A 23,183-nucleotide genomic window follows, 5' to 3' on the forward strand; every position below is an offset into this window, starting at 1 on the left:
TACACAAACCCTCACCTCATACATTTTTGCTTGTATATGCACAATTTATTTATGCAAGAATATGCTACTTACTGGTAACAATGGCAGCCTCTAGAGAAGTAAACTTGGTGGTTAGGGGATAAACAAGAAAAAACTTTGCACTTAAAAACCCTTTTATAATCTTTTATCTGGAACTGTAAGAATGCATTACCTAAACAAGAAGCCTACAGATAGCTACTCAAATGCTCCGTCACACACTATATTCCAAAACTACTTACCATTGCCCATCTCATAAATGCTTTCTTTAGGCATAAGAAAAACCCTTTCACAAAAACAATCTTCTTCCTAGTTATTTTTAAATGATTTTTAGTAGCCACACCCCCTCCCACGCCAGTCCTTCCTTTAGGGGAAAAGACCATCACTCATTATGTGCCTGTTTAGCATTACAGCTTTTTACCAAACAGGTCATCTGTCTACAGATGCTATGCTAATTCTTCTCTGGATGTACAGTGTGGATTCAAATAAAAATTGCTGTCTCAAAATCCACTGCTAAAATAATTAACACAATCAGCAAGATAAGACTGTATGATTCACTGGGAATTTATTCTAAATAATGGAGAATGTTCCCACTATAAAAAAGAAACGATAATTATGTGACCTGATGGAGGTGTTAGCTAATACGCTATGATACCACTATGGTAATATTATAATGTATAAATGTACCAAATCAACAGCTGTACACCTTAAATTTATATAATGTTATAAGTAGTATATCCGAATGGAGCAAAATTTGATTAGAAGCTTGTATTTAATACTCTGGAATCATCTCCCTCCCTCGCTCACCTGCATAATAGAACAGAAAATGATGAATTAAACTAGTTCTTTGGAAAAGTAGCTATATTCCTGCATTATTTTCACAGCACTTAGTGTTTTAGGCTGTTGGAAAATCTACCTAGGACTACTGTGTTCACTACTCAATAGTTTTAAGCCTTTTAATCTAAAAACTGAAAAACCTTTTTTTCAAAACTTTCACCTTACATTCTCAAGTTCCATCATGTTTCTTTGATAAAAATCTTATTGCTTTTGATAATGCCAAGATATCTTTCTTATTATACATAAAAATATTTCTAGAGAGGCAAAACACCATGAAGGCTTCTACACAGGTATAATTAGGTATCCGTATAATTTTATTTATGCTCACTGGTGCTTTGTAAATCTGTATGTGTTAGGACCTCACAGTGATGTCGATCTTGAAGCCCACACCATCAGACCCTTCAACTGAGCCCCATCTTGTATAAAGATACCTTTAGCATTTCAAAGACAGAATGCTCAGAGGGTCCAGGATAATTCCACTTAAACCGAAATCGCACTCTACAATCCACAGTTGGTTCCAAGCTGTCTTTCAGTAAAAATATATTTCCTATCATGTACTAAGAGCTTTCAGCAAACTTTCTGAACTATGAAAAAAATTGGGGCACTATAAATTTGAAGCTCCATGTTCCATAAAGGAACAAGAGACCTAAGATATCTTGTTAATAATCTTAAAGTTAAATGAGATTTCTTTCTTTCCTAGGAGTCAAATGAATGCATTTGAAAGCTCCAAATGAACAGAATATCCCCACTCACAATGTGACATAAGACACACACAGACTGATTTAAAAAAAGAAGCCAGACACAAAAGGCCACATATGGTATGATTCCACTTCTAGGACATGTCCAAAACAGGCAAATGCACAAGTTCAGGAAGTAGATTAGTGGTTGCCTGGTACTGGGCGTGCGGGGAGTGGCCGCTAACGAGTGTGAGGTTTCTTTTGGGAGTGATGAAAATTTTCTGAAACCAGAGAGTGATAATGGTTGCACAATTCCATGAATACACTGAAACACTGAGCTGCATACTTTAAAAAGTGAATTTAATGGTATGTGAATTATATTTCAAAAGCTGTTATTTAAAAAAAGACATACAGAAACATGGGGCCAAGCGTCTTCAATAAAACACTTTTACTATGGGAATGCTCCTCCTTGCACAGGAGATCCCATCTCAGAAATTCACAATGCATGTATCAAAGTTCTAACAAGTCCCCAAAGTTCTAACAAGTCAGAAACCTAACTGCTGGGTTCAACCCAAAATTTCCCCAACTCACTTGACTGAAGAGTATCTCAGCATAACAGTTACCCTCCCCACTGAGCCTGATACTATCCACTTGAGCTTAATGTTCCCTGAAAAACACCAGGGAAATCTGCTTTCAATATTTCATAAAGCGGAAACAAAAATGGGAGGATCAGAAGAATACTATTTATCATCTGAGATGCACCAGCGCACTAAGATGCACTAGTGGAACATGAACTGTTTACAACAAACTCGTACCAACTGTCTAACATAATACATTTCTAACAGGTACTTCATATATTTTTAAAGTCAATCAACTAAAAAACTTTTCAATTTCCACGAACCTTTTGATAAAGAAAATTATAACCCAATTATTTAAATATTTCCACTATAGATGAAAATTCATTAGAAAATATACTGCCTCCTCACCCCATGCCTAGAGTAGATTTTTTTCAGTTGCATTAGTTTTCTAGGGTGACTTGTATCAAAAGACATTCGAGAAGTCCCAATAAATAATAATCTATAGCACTTTCAACTAAAAATAGAGACAACTTTAAGAAAAAGGCACAATTTTCTATAAAATCATCAACAAAGATATTAACTACCTGAAGAACGAATATACTTTTACCTCCTCTACGGCCCCAAAGCGAAGGGGTTCCACTGCCTGCACCACTTGGATCCAGGTCATGAATATACTGCTCTTCAATAAAAGCGAGTCGCAATACCTGCCACAGGTATTTACATCAAGTACAAAAGCAGGGAGGGGGGTTGTTTTGTTTTTCTAGAGATACAAAATACATGGAGCTCTCTAAAAACAACAGCATGCACAGGCAAATTTCAGGACAGCGGACAACTTTGAGAGAGGGCCTTCAAGGGAATGGCGATGTTCTTCAACACTGTGGCGGCTCACCACGCTTTCTGTGAATTTATGCTCTAAAAAGAAAACCTAAAACTTCTACCGCTTAAATCACAATACCTCACATGTAATTTGTCATCAATTCCAGGGCACTTAATTTATCTTCTAAATCTGGTGTTTAATATTTAAAGTCACGTAAGAAAAACAATCTTATATAGATAACTTCTGATACTTGAAACCAACATTGAGCTACACGCTAAACACTCTTATTAACACATGCACAGTAAGTTCACAACTCATCGTTCCCACCCCCAAGACTGGTGTAGATGTAAAGTAAACTCTGTACCAGAAACAAGTTTTTTAAATGTGAATGATGTTGAATAACAAATAATCAGTGTTACAAAAGATATCCTAATATTACCTGGGGCAAGATTCAAAGGTAATCTTCTAGGTGAAATTGCTCTGGGGTGCTGCTTACTAATTTCTTCATAAATCTGAAGCCTCTCTTCTAAAGTGCCTATTATCAGTAAATATGTGTGAGATTCAAAGCATCAGAATTTTATCTATGATAAAATGCTAATAAACGTTAAAAATCGTTATAAATAAAGGTTGCATTGTCAATATTAAAGCTGCGCTCAATTTTTTTAAACATTAAAAACACTGGTGGTGAAATAATATGATCAGCAAAACACCACTTTAAACCCAATCTCCACAGGAACCCAAAACTTCATCACAAGGGAGTCTACATCCAACTCAAATCATACGCATACAAGACACAAAGACTCAAGATACACAGCGCTTCTCTTACATTCCTTAGTGCACAACCCACGGAAAGAAAGTGCTCCTTTGTAACTTTTGTTACACAACTTCTCTAGCTCGGTGAAGCCTACACACATCCCCAGAAAAGGCTGTAACGCTTACTGATTAGGTTTCAGCATCAAGAATGTCAATGTTTTATAGTTTAAAAAATGAACTAAATTTTTAAGGTAGCTTTGACACTTAAAATCTTCAATGTAAATCCATTAAAAAGAACCCCACTAGTACAGATTGTTTAAAGTGGCAATTATTTCTCCCTGTAAATACAATGATATAAAATATACTTCTAAAAGAGAGTTGTGTCTTCCCTCCCAACCAACCTAATTTTATAGCACTCAATAGAGGATCTATATATAAACTACATGTTACTCTGCAATAACAACTTGCAAAGTATGATCTGGGTCTACTTCGTTATTCTAAAATAATATCCTGCATAATTTTCAAAGAGAGATTATATGCATTATTTCATATAAGCAATAAGGCAACTTACAGGATAATTTTAAGAAAAAGCAAACAAACCTGATTTTAAACTATAAGGTTTTTAATTGATTTTAATTCAGAAAACAGAAATATTATTGTAAGAACGCTTGATGCTAGCGATCAAGGTATCTCTGTACTAAGTGCAGTGTTCACTATCAAGATTATAAATACAATACTTAAAAAAGTAATGTTTGATTTTGTTTAGACTCTTTCCTTCCCCCAGTAGTATGTTTTGGAGCTCCAATGTGCTGGGATTCAAAATCTGGGATATAGGAAAGATAATTTTCATATTCTGTCAACAATTTGGAGACTTCAAGAAATATCAAGGACCCTTATACTAAAATTTACATGAACACTATATTTTTTTTACACGAAGACTATTTGCTGCATATTTTAAATAAGCAGGTCTCATATTTAGGCCTACTCTTAAGAGAATAAAAAAAAATTCTCCACTATACCAGATATAACAAGTCTTACAAATGTAGTAAAATTAAGACAAAACCAAACCATTTCAATGCCCTATTTGAAGTCACAAGTTGGAGCTCCAGAACTTACCATGGGGGAGAAAAGGTCCTAAGGAACCTAAAAAGATAAAGTAATGTAATTAGTTTTGTAATCAATACATTTTATAGTAAGCATGGATCTTGACATGGAACATATACTCATTTTACTAAACATTTAAATATCTGTGTTATAAACTACATGTAACTGATAGTTTAAAGAAAAACATTATAGTTATCTCACCTTTCCAACCTTCAAACATATGACTTTTGTCCTGATTTTTAAAAAACACAAATTATTGATCTAATTCATATTTTAATTTTCATCATTTTCTTAAAAACAATTTAAGGGAAAAAATTAATGATTTGTGATACTAAATTTTAAACACAGAAAACCTGGATTAATCTGTAATAGTGATTAGGGTACAACAAATTTTTCTCATAGCTCATACTTCTATAAATGAATATGAATAGCTACCTATTTTTACCATATTTTTTAAATTTAAAAGTTCTGCTGTTTCAACCCCCTTGAGCCATATTTTCATAATTATTTCAGCCATGTTTTTATCCAAGTAAATCTATTAGGACTATTACTGCTCTTTTCATTTAATTATGAGAAAATTTGGAAAAATACTGCAGATTTCTAAAAAGGACAGGTTACCTAATTTGAAAAGAAAATATGTAAAATGTTGCTCTACACAAATTAACCTAGTTTGAAATTAAGAGAATAATTTGCATGTTGATGCGTACACTACATACCCTCAGCAAAATTTCTTTGGCCTAATTCTTATGTTTAAAGGCTGAGGGTAACAAACCTCTAATTCTTTAAAAAATATTAAATTTCCCAGAGAGGGAATGCTCGCTTTCTTCCCCAGTCTCAAGTTAGTATAAATTGGTAACATTTTGGGGGGTCAAGGAACTTAAAATTATCTGTGAGCATTTGTCACTTAAGTATAATCAAATATCTAAATTCCTCTTCACTGCCATGTTTAACCCATGATCTTCCTAAATGGAAAAATAAATGCTTTTTTGTCCTCAAATATTATTACAACTGTGCATTTACTCCAAATACTGGTTAAGATTAGGTAGAGGAGAAAAATCATTACATACTAAGTTGCAGAGCTCTTTCCAAGCCTTCATAATAACACCAATTTTCTGCATTCCGATCAATCAAGTTTTTGAATACTTCACTGGCTTCTTTTAATCTTCCCAATTTCAACAGCATTTCCCCTAAAATTAAGTTTAAATTCACATTCATTTTACTTAAACATTAAATACCTTTCTGATCTCACAGATTTCACTAAGCGTTATTAGCATAATAGATGTTTACGAAAGACAGAACCTTATGTGCTTCCCTTTGGGCATGTTGCATTTTATACAACTAAACACAGATTAATTCACAGCTTGTCTTCAGAAATGAACCTTCATTTACACATTCGATTATACTAACATTCATTTCTGGCTCCCTTCTGCACCCCAAATATACAGATAGGATATTAAGTTCTTAGTGAAAATATCTGTATTGTGCACATTTTTATATACTCTTTAAGATTAATTAAAGACTCCCTCCACAGATTGGTAAATAATTCTAATTGAAACATCCCTATATTCCTACTGCTAGATTTGAATGTATTCTTCCTGATCAATTCATATATTAAACAATTCTCCATTCAATTCTCATAGTTTCCTTTAGACGTCACTAAAATTGGAGAAGTTTAAATCAGTAAAACAAAAACCTAAGTACCACTTTACAGCAAGAAACCACACAAATCAGGTTCACATGTGGGTTGCCCCTAAGGTTCAAATCCTTTTACTAAGCCACACAAATTGAAAATAGGCACGGGAGGGGCACCTGAGTGGCTCAATTGGTTGAAGGGCTGACCTGACTCCCCCCAGGGAATCTGCTGAAGATTCCCTCTCTCCCCCTCTCCCCCCATACTCTGCTCGTGCAGGCGCGAGCGCACTCTCTCAAATAAATAAGTAAATCATTAAAAAAAAAAAAGAAGAAGAAAAAAGAAAGTAGGCATGGGAAATGAATATTTAAACTTCTCAGATATAATGGAAAGCACATCTAATCCAAGATAAAAGGGAGATTCTCAAAAAAGGATATATCTCAACTTCCTATCGCTAAGACTTTCCCTTCCCCAAAAAATCTTTTTCAAAGAAATAACCCTTTGAAATGTCTTCAATGTACTATTTCAGGTTTTATCATCTTGGAGGAGACAATATATTGAAGTAGTTATTATATACTATTATTTTACTATTTATATATATTATTCAAGCTCTAGAGGAAGACTAACCAGATGTAATTTCCGGTTTTACCAGTTTCTCACACAAAATTCCCATGTTCACTTACCTATAAAATATCAACTATCTCAGTCTGCTTTTGTGATAAATGAATTAATTTAAAGGGGTTAGCACAGTGCTTGGTACCAAATGAATATACATAAATGTTTGCTACTTAAAACTATAAACATGCCCAACTCCTCCAAAACTAAGTTCTGGCTAGTCCAATTTTTACTCCAATTACCCTAGGTAAATAGACAAAAATGTATTTTTCAATTCTAAAAACCTTTGTTATCTGCTTCCACCACAGGCAAGTTATTACTAGAGGAATACACAGAACAAATAAGCACAATTGCATATGCATAAGTTAGTGAAAATCTCTAACAACTTTTTTAAGTTTATTGAAGAATCTTTAATATGCTAAGGACTACAAAAGACATAAATGTGTAAATATCAAAGGTCTCTGGGCCTGCAAAGTTCACTGAAAAAATTAAAATACTGTAACTTGTCTCTATAAGCAGTATAAAGCACTGGCTTTATACTCAAAATGATGACTCCCAAATTACCCTCACTAGCAACATATGGACGAATGTGGCTACATGGCAACTCGCAGACTTTTTAAACAAGAATTGATCTCATACATCATATCCACTTCTTACTCACTGCATTCTGTATTGATGTTAACTAGAGACAAAAAGCAACCTGAGCTAAGATTTAATTTAAAAAACAGCGATAAAACATCAGAACGTAAAAATAATTGTCATTTTTCTTTGCTCCTATCAATTATAAGTGATAGAAGAAAGAAACCAGAACATTAAATTATTTATCCCCATTTTACCAATAGTTTGAAAAATAGTTGTTCAATAGCCAAATTATGGAAAGAGTCCAAACATCCACTGACTCCAGAATGGATAAAGAAGATGTGGTCTATATACAATGATATTACTCAGCCATAAAAAAGAACGAAATCTTGCCATTTGCAATGAGATGGATGGAGCTAGAGAGTATTATGCTAAGTGAAATAAGTCAGTCAGAGAAAGACAAATACTGTATGATTTCACACATCTATGGAATTTAAAAAACAAAACAGATGACATGGGGGAAAAAGGCAAACCACAAAGCCGACTCTTAACAACAGAGAACAAACTGAGGGTGGCTGCAGGGGAGGTGGGTGGAGGATGGGTTAAGGGTGATGCGGATCAAGGAGAGCACTTGTGATAAGCGCTGAGTGTTGAATCACTAAATTCTACACATGAAATTAATATTACACTGTATGTTAACTAACTGGAATTTAAAAACGGGAAAAAATAAAATATACATAAAATAAAAAGCATTGTCAATATTAGCATTATTCACAAAAATTAAATCAGTAAGTTACTATACATTATCTGGAAGAGCAGAGTATAGCAGTTACAAGTAAGAACACATAAAAAGACATGAAGAAATCTTGAATTACTAAGTGAAAGAAGCTAATCTAAAAAACCTACATACTACATGATTCCAACTATCTGACATTCTGGGAAACGCACACCTATGGAGACAGTCAAAGGATCACTGGTAGCCAGGAGGTGGGGGCAAGGAGAAACAAAGAGAGCACAGAGGGTTTTTAGGGCAGTAAAACTACTCTATATGACACTACAACAGTGGATATATTTCTCAAAACCTAGACAAGAGTGAACCTTAATGTAAACTGTAGACTTTGGGTGGTAATTACCTGTCAATGTGGGGATTCAATAATTGCAACAAATGTACCATTCCGGTAGGGGATGTTGACATGGGGTGGGGGAGGGCAAGCTGTGCATGTGCAGCGACAGAGTATACGTGAAATCTCTATACCTTCCACTCGATTTTGTTGTGAACCTAAAATTGCTCTATAAAAATAAGGACTATTTAAATAATAAAAAAAAAAAAAGTAGGGGTGACTGACTGGCTCAGCTGGTAGAGCATGTGACTCTTAACCTTGGGGTCATGAGTTCAAACCCCATTTTGGGTGTGGAGTTTACTTAAATAAATAAATAATAGGGATGCCTGGGTGGCTCAGTCAGTTAAGCGCCTGCCTTCAGCTCAGGTCATGATTCCAGGGTCCTAGGATAAAGTCCCACATCAGGCTCCTTGCTCAGTGGGGGGCCTGCTTCTCCCTCTGCCTGCTGCTCCCCCTGCTTGTGCCACTCTCTGACAAGTAAATAAATAAAATCTTTAAAAAAATAAAATAATAAAGTAAAAAAAAAGGACTCTGAGGCCAGGAAGATGTGTTTAGAAATTAACTTTACCACCTAAAAGGCAGGGTGACTTTGGGCAACTCCTTAACCTCTCTAAACTTTAGTTTCCTCAACTATAAATGGGGATAATCTACCCACGTTAGAAGTGCTAAAAAATTAAATGAGGGGCGCCTGGGTGGCTCAGATGGTTAAGCATCTGCCTTCAGCTCAAGTCCTGATCTCAGGGTCCTGGCATTGAGCCCCACATCAGCTCCCTGCTCAGTGGGGAGCCTGCTTCTCCCTCTCCCTCTGCTACTCCCACTGCTTGTGTTCTCTCGCTCTGTCAAATAAATAAATAAAATAAAATAAAGAATCAAATGAAATAAAGCAGTTTAAGCAATTACCATACTCTGAGACACAGGAAAAGTAAATAAACATTAGGTATTATTTTTATTAAGCTTTAGAAGTCCTGCAACTATATGAAACTTTAGTTTTAAACTAATTATTACTTTAGTTGGATATTTTATATAGTACTGCTCAGAGAATGGTAACTGATGAGCAAAACTTTGTTTTAAAAAAAAAATGTGCTTGACCCATTTTTAACAAGCTATTTATCAGGATCCTGCCTTCGTACTTGGCTAGCCCATATTGAAAATAAATGAATCTTGCTTTTATGATGACCCCAGTGTCATCATTTACTATTCTCATTGTAATTTATTTATTTATTTATTTATTTCATGGACACATATTTGGGAGAGGGGAGAGGATATGAAGGCAGTATAACATGCTGCCTAAGAAAATGGAATCTGGAGTCAAAACCCCTAGACTCAAATCTAGTACTACCAAGCTTACTTAGCTGTATGACTGTGGGCAAATCACTTAACCTCTCTGTTCCTCAGCCCCTCAACTCTAAAATGGATGTAACAACCATACATAGTATTGTTGTGAGGATTAACTTAATAAACAATGATTAAACAATAAAAATTTTTATTATATACCAAGTCTTATTTAAACGTGAGAGCAGAATAAAGTATATAATTTTTGTTCTTTTCTTTAACTGAGGCCGCTAAAAAAGAAAAAGCAGGTCAACCTACCTTTAATTTCTTCCACCAAAAGTTTATCACATATTTGTTTCTCATATGTTTCTATATGTTCCAAAGATTCCTGAAAAAGATCTGCCTCTCTCATCACTTGATTCTGGTATAATATCAGTTCACTATATTCATAGTCTATTTTGTTGGGAGGAACCTGAAAAAAAAAAAAGAACAAATTATTTTATATATATAATTATATAAAACAGTTAAAGACCTTTAGTTTCTTTCTCAGGAAAGTCATTCACACAGACTAAAAGAAGTAATTACAAATAGAAGAGTGATTAATACATTCTTTAAAACAAACATAAAGATGGCATTTCTGCCTATGGCAAAGTAAAGATTCAGGTCAGCAAATCCTATAACCACAGAAAAGTATGAAAATGGTTAAAATTCTAAAGAATCTACCAAAAAAACTACTAAAATAAAAAAGTTTAGCAGGGTGACAGAATACATGATCAAAATACAAAAATCAATTATACTTCCATATACTAGCAACCAACAACCCAAAAGTAAAACTAAAATAATTTCATTCATAATAACATCTAAAAGAAAAAATATTTAGGAATAAATTTAGGAAATAAGACCTATACATAGAAGACTGAAAGCATGCTGTGAGATACAAAGACCCTTGTAAATGGAGAGACATTTCAAATCATGTTCATGGATCAGAATATTCAATACTGTTTTGATGGCAATTTTCTCCAAATTGATCTACAAATTCAGTGCAATCCCTATCAAACTCTCAGCAAGCTTTTTTTGCAGAAATTGACAAGCTAATCCTAAAATTCAAATGGAAATAAAAGAAACCCTGCATAGCCAAAAGAGTCTTGAAAAAGAACAATGTAGGAGGACATGCATTTCAAATTTCAAACCTACTATAAAGTAACAGCAATCAAGATAGTGTGGTATTGGCACAAGGAAAAAGTGGAATTAATAAACTACAGCTTATTTATATAATGAAATACCAAACGGCAGCTAAAAATGGATAAACTGGGGTACCTGAGTGGCTTAGTAGGTTAAGTAGCTGCCTTTAGCTCGGGTCATGATCTCAGGATCCTGGGTTCAAGCCCCCTGTCGGGCTGCTTGCTCAGTGGGGGAGTCTGCTCCTCCCTTTCCTTCCACCTCCCTCCTCTCCCCCCCACCGCTCATGCTCTGTTTCTCTCAAATAAATAACATCTTTAAAAAAAAATGGATAGGGGCGCCTGGGTGGCTCAGTGGGTTAAGTGTCTGCCTTCAGCTCAGGTCATGATCCCAGGGTACTGGGATCCAGCCCCATGTCAGGCTCTCTGCTCAGCAGGGAGCCTGCTTCTCCCTCTCCCTCCTGCTTCCCCCTGCTTGTGCTCTTGCTCAAGCTCTCTCTCTCATTCTCTGTCAAATAAATAAACAAAATCTTAAAAAAAAAAAATGGACAAACTATCCCTACATGGGTATCAACACACATATATCTCAAGACATGTTGAATGAAAAAAGTGCATATGGTTCATGTCAATTTTTAAATACACAAAATAATAGTTTGTAACTTTTATGGACTTAAACATAACCTAAACATGACTAGGAACAATCTATACCCATTTCAGATTAGTGGCTACCTCTAGGGATGTTAGAGACCTTTACAGCTACTTCTGCAATATTTCTTTAAAAAATAATAAAACTTAGAGAAATTGTGGCAAAATGTTAACATCTATTTATCTCATGATGCACAGTATATGTTTTTTTTATTTTTCTATTTTGCATATGTATTAAAATGTATTAACATGCTTATATAAAACATAAAGCAATATATATGAGAGAAATAATTCCCACAATCACAAAACTATTTTCATATTTTTGTATTCTTTTCTTTGTCTTTTGAATGTCATCAAAATAAGAGTATAAAAATATTCATATTATTTATTTTGTATCAAGAATTCTGTTTTAATTTTTCTAATTATTTCAAAAATTTTTCAAGTTTTTCCATAGGTCCCAAAGACTTATCTATTTTTTAAAAGATTTCGTTTATTTATTTGAGAGAGAGAGAGAATGAGCAGGAGGGAGGGGGAGAGAGAATCTGAAGCTGACTCTGTGCTGAGCAGACAGCCTGACGTGGGGCTCAATCCCATGACCCTGAGATCATGACCTGAGCTGAAATCAAGAGTTGATGCTTAAGCAACTGAGCCACCCGGGTGCTCCCATAGGTCCCAAAGACTTTAATGCACAACTGGGAATTGGGGTATATAGTAGTCAACAACTACTCAACAACTTGTGCAGGTAGGAGAAACAGTTAGAATAAAGTTCTTACTTGCTGAGTTTGTCTAAATTCTTCCAACAGTTTTAGTGCCATATCATAATCTTTTAGCAAATGGTATGCAATGGCATATCCAATCCAGGAAGCACGCTGTGTTGGACGCAACTGAAGAAGCTGATACCTAGTCTCCTAAAAAAATTTAAAAAATAATAAAATAAAAAACCGTCTTTTTACTTTAACTTTCTCTAAAATATTTATATTTTACCACAGAGCTTTAAGAAAACAATTTAATGCCTTTAATTCCTTTCTAATAAATTCAATTAACAAACACCAGTTCCCAAATAAAAAAGAAATACTTTTTATGTTAAATTACTTAAGTTCTAGAATACTCTGTAATGCTCCTTGTAAAGCTGTCACTGAAAAGCTGACCTTGGGGCCCATGCTTTTGTGCTGCTTTATAAAATTACCTTTATATAAATTACCTTTATAAAATTACCTTTATATAAAATTACCTTTATATACCAATTTCGTTTGGTAACTAAACATCTTAGAAGAGACTAAGATACCTTTTTATTTAACTAAATTCTGCTGTTTATAAAATCACTACATGAAATTATAATGTATTTATTACATTGTTACAATAGGCCCCAGAAAGAGGTTGGACGCAGCCAGGGCGGACCGGACCTTTCTAACAGAACACCACTGCTGCCACTCTAAGACAGCTTCATATCTATGACATGAGGGAGAAAACCCCAGAAATTCTACCATGGCTGCCCCAGAAGAACTCGAGTATCTTCACCAGCAGAAAATGCGCCCTCCCTACAGCGCCCCCACCTCTTCATAGCTCGTATTCGCCTCCAAGTTTTAGGCACATGCAACTGCCTGGAGGAACAAGGTCTCATGAAGAACGCTAGCTGCAATGAAGTTGTGCACATGTAGTGTTTCGTTTCTGTTGTGGGAATAGGCGCCCAGTGAGTCCTTCCACACTATATGCCACAAGGAGTAACATGATTGGATCATTTGAAGAAAAAGATATCTTTGAGAAAACAGCTTAGACAGTCTCACCCCTCTGCCTTTGTGTGCCTGGTTCTCGCAGGCCTACGACATTCAGCTGTGTCACTCCCATCTCCCTTCTACACCACTGCTTCTCTGTCACTTCCCTCCTTCATTAAAGTCTGGGTCAGTTGTTTTCTCTCTGCCAACTCTTGCCACTATCCTGTTACCAGTGCAACACTGTCGAGCAGCCATGCCACAACCCAGTATTTTAGAATCATCTTTCTTCATCTGTAATGATCTCCCTTGCCCTGCTTCGGGGACCCACTCCCACAACCACACCCTAGATCTTACTGCCACCCAGAAATCATAAAGTCAGATAGCTCACCCTCTGGCCAACACTCTCACTCAGTGACATTTCCTACCCTGGTTCTGGGCTACCACCAGTACCTCTGGTTCCTTAGGTCCTTCGCGTCTAACCGCCAGCTCTTGTATCTTCATTTATTTCATTACCCCTCTGAGCAAGCACTGTCTTGCCAACATTCTTAATTTCCTTGCCTCATTCCTACAGATAATTATTTTAACTCCACCACACCTGGGCTAAAAGAAAAACCACACGATCTGGAAGAATGACACCATCATTAAGCTCAGCAGCACACCTGAAACCTCTGTACAAATCTAGGCACCGGGCATAAGGATTTATGTGGCAGAAGACAAAAGTAAGCAGCAAATGAAAGAACTTCACTTATTTAAAGAGAACTGTTAAGAGCTGGTGGGCTCCTTGACATGAGAAAGGGAGAGAATTCCATTGTGGACACAGTGAAGTTAGGGTACTTAGCGGAGTAAGTACATGGGGATACCCAGCAGAGTTGAAGATGCCAGTGCGAAGAGGTCGGGACCACAGAAAGACTGCATTACAGCAATCCTTCCCACATTATTTTATATTTACCAACCCATAACAGAGAAAACTACTTAATCCCAACATTTAGATTTCAGTTACAAAAGCTCTATTTACCAAATCTGTAAATGTCAAACCAGCAAAGAATCTAGTACAGCATTTACACATTGGAGATAATCTAGTTTTTAAAAAAAGCATTAAATGAATACACAGTTACCTTTTTTTATGATCAAGGATGCATTTCTACAATTATTACTGGGGAAGAAGGTCTCAGGTGATTTTCCCCTTCTACTACAGACTATAATGAACATAATTTCAGCCTATGCTCACCTCATTCTGAACTCCCACATTTTTAAATTATGCCTATTGTAAACACATGTACACTTAAGACTAAAGTACTTACTCGATAACCTTCAAGGTCTCTCATTTGGATCTGCAACAGAGAGAGATCCCTCAAAATTTGTAGATTATCTTTATCTAACTTGAGGGCATTTCGATAACACTTAATAGCTTCATCATACTTCTTATCAGAACGCTGCAAGAGTCCATACACATGCCAACCTACTAAGTTAAGGAAATAGAGACATTCAAGGATACTAGAATATACTATGCTACATACCTAATATAAAGCTTACCTTAACGACGTGGTATGTTGTCTGGAATTTACTTCAGAATAATCTGGGGTCAGAGAAAGGGGGACAGTGAGGGGGTGGTAAAAGATGAAACCAGATTAGCCCTGACTGACAGCTATTAAATTACTGAAGCTGGGTGATGGGCACATGGCGGGCGGGGGGGTGTGTGTGTGAATCACTCTATGCTCTCCACTTATACGTGTTTAGAATCTTCCATTATGTTTACATAACCTTAGAAAATTCTTGGTAAAAATTCTTCACATTCCCTACCCTTTACCCCCTCACTTTCCCACCCCAGCACCTCAACGGTCACTTATTCTTCATTATATATACAAAAATTGCAATTCTCTCTTCAAACTAGTTTATATTCAATCAATTCTAAAACAACATGTAATCATCAGTTAATTCACTAGTGATACTAAAAGACCACAAAAATGAAGTTTTTATTTACTGTAAATTAAAGTCTCAGCATACCCTGGAGCCAAAAAAACTATCATACTTACATGCCCTCTCACTTCATTCTGGGGTAAGCACTGAGATAAAGAAATAAGTATTTAGTATTTAGAGAGACTCCTAAGCTAAACATGTGAAAACACTACCTAGACTACTGATGTTCAATACCGGCCAATAGCTAGATGAATGAAATGTAAAAAATTAAGAAAAGGGCAACATGTAAAAAGACTGCAAGTAAGCACACGGATAGGCAAAACGGAAATGAAAATCAATTCCGATGATCTACCTTTAACAAAGTATTTCTGTTTTTTCACAAACTGAGATACCAGCCAATGAAAAATACAATAAGTATCTAGTGAAGTAACAGCTATGTCCCTGTGCAACAGAAACCCAACTGAAGAACTAGTATCATACTTAATACCAAATAAAACCGCTTTAAAAGTTTTTTTTTTCTGAATTTTTCTTCCAAAATGTCTAAAACAAAGTTTAAGGAACACAAATTTTACTATACAAGTAAGTCATTTGGAATGACAGGAAAGTATCAGTCGGTTTATGGATATGTAAGAAAAAAATGGGTTTCAAGTCACAGATCAGTTACTTTTCTCTCACACTAAGCATAACTGAAGTAAATACATAAAGTACAAGGATTCTCTATCAACTACTGCAATAAACAAACAAGGGGTAGGGAACAGAAGAAACTATTAGAAAATGTTGATAATTATTGAAGCTGAGTAATGGTACAGAGTTCATTAAATTCTCTCTTCTATACCAAATTTTCCATAGTAAAGGTCTGTTTTTTCCTAAATTAGAAAACCCTACTAAGTGGAAAATAAATGAAATAATAAATTTCAATTACTGCAAAAGGATACAGACATGGCTCTTCACATCATTACGAAGTCCTTTACGAACAAATTCATATGCTTCTTCTTTTTTTCCTAAACAGTTCAATGTCAATCCTTTCATAGCCAAAGTCTCTGAAAAATATTTTTTAACCTCTATTTACACACAAAGAATTCAAATTATTCTCTTAGCACTATTTTTTTAATTCTCAGTATGATTTTAATACGATATCCGCCAATGCTTGTACTATTCGTCTTTTCATTCACATAGTTAGAACTTCTCCCCAAATACAGAAAGTAAAACTACACGTAAGTATCTATTAAAGCGTAGCCTGAGTCCTTTTCTGAAATCCCTAGGCTGGAACTGAGTTCCTCAAATGCCTTCTGCCCTTTAGAAGACTGTACAAAGGGGGCCGGGATTATTCTGCTGAAGGAAAGTAATACAGTAGACGCCCAAGTCCTGCTGTGTTAAATCTATTGCAGTAGCTCCAGGGCTTTCATCCAAGATCAGTTCTAATCATCATCCGATTTATACCCCATAAAAACAATCTACCTTAGCAAAGAGATGCACATAATGTAAAAATCAGGTTATTCAATATTGGAACACATTTTATTTTTGGCAATACGTTTATCCCAACTAATTCTGGTTAGGCTAATTAACATCAGTTTGCATTTCAAGAGTGTAACACTGAACTGCAGGAGTGTAATCCAAGAATATATTTAAGACAGGTAATGAAAGATGCCTTAGAATAAAATAATTCTCTGAATAAATCCACAAGAATTAGACAAGCACAATGGTTTTCAAATGATCTCCGTGGGCTCTGGTTGTCAGAACATGGTGATCCAGCAGTCCAGGCCCCTATACACATCTTCATTTATCTGTTTTCATACAATGAACTTCCTTACATCCTGCCACGTGGGTAAGGATTCCATAGAGAAAAAACTTGTAAATAAGCTTTACGTTTCTCAAATTTAATGAACCGGATTTCTTTCCATTTCCTTCAAAGAATGTTTTAAATGTTATTTGAAAGCTGAGCACGGTCAGCCTACTTTCCCAATAAGATGGTCTCAAGAATTATCCATGTCTAATCTTCAGAGACCCACAAGTGGTGGTGCTCTGCTGTAGGACCATAACTAGCATGTCTGACCTTATCTGTCCTTCAGACAAGCACTGGTCACCAGCGGGAAAAGGATGAGACAGGCAAATACAGACCTAGTAACACCAGTGCTGGAAAAACAGCTCAAGATAAACAATCTAATGGTAAATCAATAGTGTCTAATTTATTTATAGATAAAGCTCAGCAGATACATTAAGAATGACATCTACCAGAGAATAAAATACATGTGACTGTATCTTCATACTACTTCTGTACTGGAGATATCCTCATTTCATACATAAGAAATAGAAGCATAAACTTAAGCTCTACCCAAAGTAATAGATGAAATGAGGTCTCTAAAAGTACTGTTATATACTCTAATTATTCCCCAACAGATCAACCAACCACTTCTCATTTAAAGTGAAGATGGTGCACCCACTAAGCATAATAAAAGGAAAGTAACCTAGAACAAGACTGATACGATGCATGACTACAAATGTTTATATGCTCTAATAGACAGCTACAAGGCCACGGAATCTGGAAAATATTCTTCTTTCACTGTTAGCAATCTTATCTAGATGTCTGATTCTGGAATTAGAGTTCCCCAAAGCAGTCTCTCACAGAAGACACAATACCTCCATGTTCAGCAAATTTTGGATTCGAAAGAATCATCTTGCAAAACTTGAGGCCATTTTTGTACTGCTTCTGTTCATAGCATTTCTGTAAAGAAATATGAACAAAAATTATTTAATAAAATGAATATACAGGAAGCAACTTTTCTTTGCATTGTATAAATTCTAAATTCAAGATCCAAAATCAGATCTAAAACATATGTGATGGGAAGGTGTTGTATCAATTTCTATCACTTATAACACAAAGTATATTTTCATTACCTACTTCTTGCCAAGCTGTTCTAGTACAAGAATTTTCACTTTTATAGAAGAAAAGGGAAAAAAGAAAAGGGAAAAAACTCACTTAATAAACAGGGAATTTAACTGTCAGCCACTACTGCTATAACTTTTTAAAATTCAAAATCCAAAAGCAAAAAATATGTGCTAACAACACAGAAAAATACTAGAAACTGCATCATGTCTTTGCTACTTCAAGAATGGAACAAAGGCATACACACACACACACACACACACACACACACAGGGGCAACTACTACATGTCCAGATAAAACTGGTTATATCTCATAAGTATCCCTCAAGGTTGGTGTCATTACCTCCTCCCTGCAGATGTAGAAATTGAAATTTAAGAGTTCATAAAATTTATTTATAAATAGCTCAGCCTACTTGCAAACTCTGGTCTGATTCCAAAGACCATGATCTTTCCATAACTAGGCTAATATGAGTGTGAGCAACACCTTTCTTCCGAAATACCACCAGCCAGGCTAAGTAATCAGCACCTGTCCACCTCGGCCATTGATCACAAGAACATCTCATCATCTTCCATTTACCCTCCCACTTATGTTGCCATGGGTTTTCTTTCTAGTACTCAACATGCCAAGTTTGTGCCCACCTCGGGGCCACTGCATGTGTGTTCCTACTACTTGAAATGTTCGTCCCCAGATGTTCCTTACCAGCAGAATTTCACGTATCACCTGCCTGACCACTCTATCTAACACTGCCGGCCTCCCTCCCCCACACACATATTCTCTATCATGTTACTCCATTTTTTTTGTGGAAATTGACAAGCTAATTTTATTTTATTTTATTTTTTTAATGTTTTTTTAATATATTATGTTAGTCTCCATACAGTACATCCCTGGTTTCTGATATAAAGTTCGATGATTCATTAGTTGCGTATAACACCCAGTGCACCATGCTATACGTGCCCTCCTTACTACCCATTTTCTACACAGCACTATCATTCTCTGAAATTCTTATTTGATTACTTACTTAGTGTATATCTTTCTTTTTTTTTTTAAAGATTTTATTTATTTATTCCACAGAGAGAGAGACAGCCAGCGAGAGAGGGAACACAAGCAGGGGGAGTGGGAGAGGAAGAAGCAGGCTCATAGCGGAGGAGCCTGATGTGGGGCTCGATCCCAGAACGCCGGGATCACGCCCTGAGCTGAAAGCAGACGCTTAACCGCAGTGCCACCCAGGCGCCACGAGTGTCTATCTTTCTCACCATACTGTACGAGCTCCATGAGAACAGAGATCTTGTCTATTTTAGACGCTGCTGCATCCTCAGGGTCTACACAAATTAGGACTGCTCAAAAAATAGTCTACTAGGTTCAAAGCAAAACAGTACCAGCAAAGAAGGAAGAAATGATTGATTGTTGCAGAAGGGGTGGGATGTGGAGGGGAGAATTAGAAAAGTGTTCGTAGAAAAAAATGTTTAAATTGAGGCTTCTTGACTGAATCTGGGGAAGGTAACCTAGTAGCTGGGAAACAGGATGGGAGAGAAACCTGAATTTTGAACCATCTGAATATATTCCCTATTCCTAAAATATTTAAAATAAAAATAAAGGGGTGCCTGGATGGCTTAGTCGGTTAAGCGTCTGCCTTCAGCTCAGGGTCCTGGGGTCAGAGCCCCATGTCCAGCTCCCTGCTCACTGGGGAGTCTGCTTGCCCCTCTCCCTCTGCCCCTCCCCCCACTGCTTATACACTCTCTTACTCTCTCTCTAATAAAATCTTTAAAAATAAAATAAAAATAAAAAATAGTGTTGACTATAGGGGTTCATCTGACAAATGACAAGAAGAAAAAATGAAGCAGAAGGAACCACTGGCAAACAGGAAAAGAAGAGAAATATGGTTTTTTTCTGACTTACTAAGTGATCTCAAAATACTAATTATACTACCAATAACAGTAATAATAATAGTTAATACTTTTTGGAAACATTTACTAGTTCAGGCACCACATTCACTTAATCCTTATTTAAATCCCAGGAAAGCCTGTGAAATACAGGTTATCTCCATTTCAGACGGAGAGAGTGAGGCACACAGTTACTGAGTTTACCGAGCTAGTAATTGTCAGAGCCATAATTCAAACCGGGTTGTCTGTCCCTAGCATTCAAGTACACAGGTTAAAGAAAAATGTTACGCTCAGTAAGGAATATAGTATATACTTAGTACAAAAGATAAAAGTGTTAAGTTCAGTTAGGAATATATACTTAGTACAAAAGACAGATTCTAGTTTCAACTTTGCTACTAACCAGATAGAGAACCTTAGACACTTAGTCATTTACCATTCCTGAGTTTGATTGTTTCATTCGTAAAAGAAAGCAAGGAGTAGCTCCAAAATTCAACAAAACCTAAAGCTAATAGCCAGTTTGGAGAATAAGACAGGCACGTACAAGCCGTGCAGAACATGTAATAAGCTAACTACTAAATTTGAATGGATGCGTAAGTACATTCATAAATCATTTTAAAACATTTATTGTTGGGGGGGCGCCTGGGTGGCTCAGTTGGTTAAGCATCTTTCTGCCTTCAGTCAGGTCACTTCAGGCTCCCTGCTCAGCGGGGAGTCTCCTTCTCCTTCTCCCTATAACCCTCCCTACCCCCTCCTGCGTTCATGCACTCAAGCAAGCTCTCTCAAGTAAAATAAAATAAACACTAAAAAAAAAAAAAAATTATATATATATATATATATATTTACTGCTGGTGGCAGAGCACTTTGGTCCACCAACCAAACTTGAAAAATAATTTTAATAAAGAGACTTTGTCAGGGAGTTATTGTAGCAAAATTCTACCCACATTTATTGTAACTGTGAGATGCTAAAATCATTCACTTTGCCAGCACCCTCCTAAATTCATGTAACCTTATAACAAATATTACATATCCAGAGAAAAACATGTTTAGCATTTCCCAATTTATTTAGGGATAAAGTTAACTCAGCAGCAGCTGTAACTTTTAGTAACTAGAGTATAATAAATCATGTAATTGTTTTCTTGTAACTTACTGATAACACGATTTGAACTAGAAAATACCCAATAGAGTGAAAATAAGTGTTCTGTCATCCTTTAGGGGTAATGTCAAATGTACTTAAATTCAAACAATTTATAGATGAACCTGAAAGGGGCAAAACGTTCACTTCTCCAAATCCACCCTGTGAAATAATAAGGGTATGGAAAAAAACAAAACTAAAATAACAAAAAATATATACAAAGCCCAATGAAGCAATCTGCCACAATGCTTTAATTAGAATTTTTTTGTTTTATACTTGTGTCTCATTATTTGCTCAACACTAAGGACCATCTAAAATTAAGACTTAAAATGTTAATCCCATCTACTATGTATCTTTTTAACATTTGGAATAGGGAGCATGAAGTTTCTACTGGCTTGAAACAGAACAGCTTCTGTGAATTCTTACCTACCGCTGATAATACTTAAAACTATTCTAAACTTAGTATTTTATTTATAGTAAAGGTAAGCATATAGTCATATAACCAACACAAGCTCAAATAATAAATTCACTCAAAATCTAAACACTTTCATTCAGATGAAATGACAGACTTTTAGAAAAGGCACTATGTACAGCAGCAGTTTAAAATCCACAATCTCCAGTGCATGCTTCGAAAAGCAAAGGCATGTTGCCTCTTCTTCCTGAAAGAACGGAACCTGGGAAACGAGGGAAGGCACCGGGGACACTGGCACACAACCTACAGAAAAACTCTCCCGGCTGGGCAGCCGTCATCTCTACCGGGTCATTATTCAGGTTTCTGCTTGGAAACAAAGTAAAGGCTCCCCTCCAGAGTAAAACCAGCCAACCCGCGCGACTTTGCCGAGTCAGGGCCTGAACGAGTTCAAAGCGATCAAAGAGCTGTGTTCGACTTTGTAACTTGGAAATGCAGTTCAAGTCGCTTACTCGCTTCCTAAAGAGGGTAAGTACGGTACACCAAAAACATGCAAACTCTTGCGAAGGGAGGCTTGGCTTCCTAGGGTTTAATTTTCCCATCACCGGTGTAAGTCGGAGCCCCACTCCACCATAGGATCACCCCATCTTTAGCAGGTATCGGCGTGCGCTGTGCGATGGGTTAAGCACCAAGCAGTCAATGAGCACCTGGCCGAGGGGAAAAAAAACAGACGGGAGGATTGGGGGTGGGGGGTGTGCACGGAAGTCGGGATTCTGGCCGCAGGGAGCCGCGGAGGCCACCGGGGCCACCCGCGAGCCGACGCGCCCTGGCCCAGAGGGACTGCCGAGCGCGGCGGGGGCGCGGCGAGCGGCCGCAGAGGGACGAAGCGCGCGGAGGGGCGGCCGGCCGACGCGGGGAGTTCAGGTCGCCACGGCTCGGAGGTAAACAAAGAACGGAGCCCGGGCCGAGCCCAGCCCGCGCAGGCGCCACCGCCGCCGCCAGACCGCTCGCCGCACCGGGCAGGGTCGGGAGCGCGGCCTCGGCCACTCACCAAGATGCGCTTGAAAAGGTTGCTCTCCTTGGGCGGCAGCTGCACGTTCGGCATCGCGGCCGGCGGGGAGGACGGGTGCTCGGGCGCTGCGTTTCGCTGGAGGTGGGCGCCAGGGCGGGCCGCTGCTAAGAGTCGGGCAGCGGGCGATGGGTCAGTTCATGGCCTGGAGTTGCGGCCGCTGGGCAGGGATGGCAATGGGAAGGGAACGCGACCCGGACTGGGAACTCTCCGCTCCCGCGCGGCGGACCGGCAAGCGGCGGCTGCTGCTCCCGCGCGCAGCAAGATGGCAGCCGTAGCCAGTCCCCTCGAGCGGGGCGGTGTGCGCCTGCGCCGGGCGCCCCGCGGGCAGAGGTGGCGGGGGACTCCCGGGCGGCGG

General features: G+C 37.3%; 1 protein-coding gene across 3 annotated transcripts in view; it reads right to left on the reverse strand.

Annotated features, from left to right (window-relative positions):
• NAA16 (N-alpha-acetyltransferase 16, NatA auxiliary subunit) overlaps positions 1-22,941 on the reverse strand; it is a 62,192-nt gene extending 39,251 nt beyond the window's left edge. For 2 of the 3 annotated variants that reach the window (XM_040623212.1, XM_040623213.1), the window contains exons 1-8: positions 22,808-22,941; positions 18,088-18,172; positions 16,386-16,490; positions 14,835-14,992; positions 12,595-12,729; positions 10,317-10,470; positions 5,849-5,968; positions 3,364-3,459 (exon numbers count right to left, since the gene is read on the reverse strand). In XM_040623212.1, the coding sequence (XP_040479146.1) occupies positions 3,364-3,459; positions 5,849-5,968; positions 10,317-10,470; positions 12,595-12,729; positions 14,835-14,992; positions 16,386-16,490; positions 18,088-18,172; positions 22,808-22,861 (907 nt within the window). In that variant the 5' untranslated portion in view covers positions 22,862-22,941. Of the gene's footprint in view, positions 1-3,363; positions 3,460-4,793; positions 4,821-5,848; positions 5,969-10,316; positions 10,471-12,594; positions 12,730-14,834; positions 14,993-16,385; positions 16,491-18,087; positions 18,173-22,807 lie in introns of all 3 variants that reach the window. The other variant, XM_040623210.1, reaches the window with a different exon arrangement.
• Positions 22,942-23,183: the final 242 nt, after the last annotated feature.

Source organism: Ursus maritimus, unplaced genomic scaffold (genome assembly GCF_017311325.1).
Source record: "Ursus maritimus isolate PB19 unplaced genomic scaffold, ASM1731132v1 scaffold_10, whole genome shotgun sequence".
Classification (NCBI taxonomy): Eukaryota; Metazoa; Chordata; class Mammalia; order Carnivora; family Ursidae; genus Ursus; species Ursus maritimus.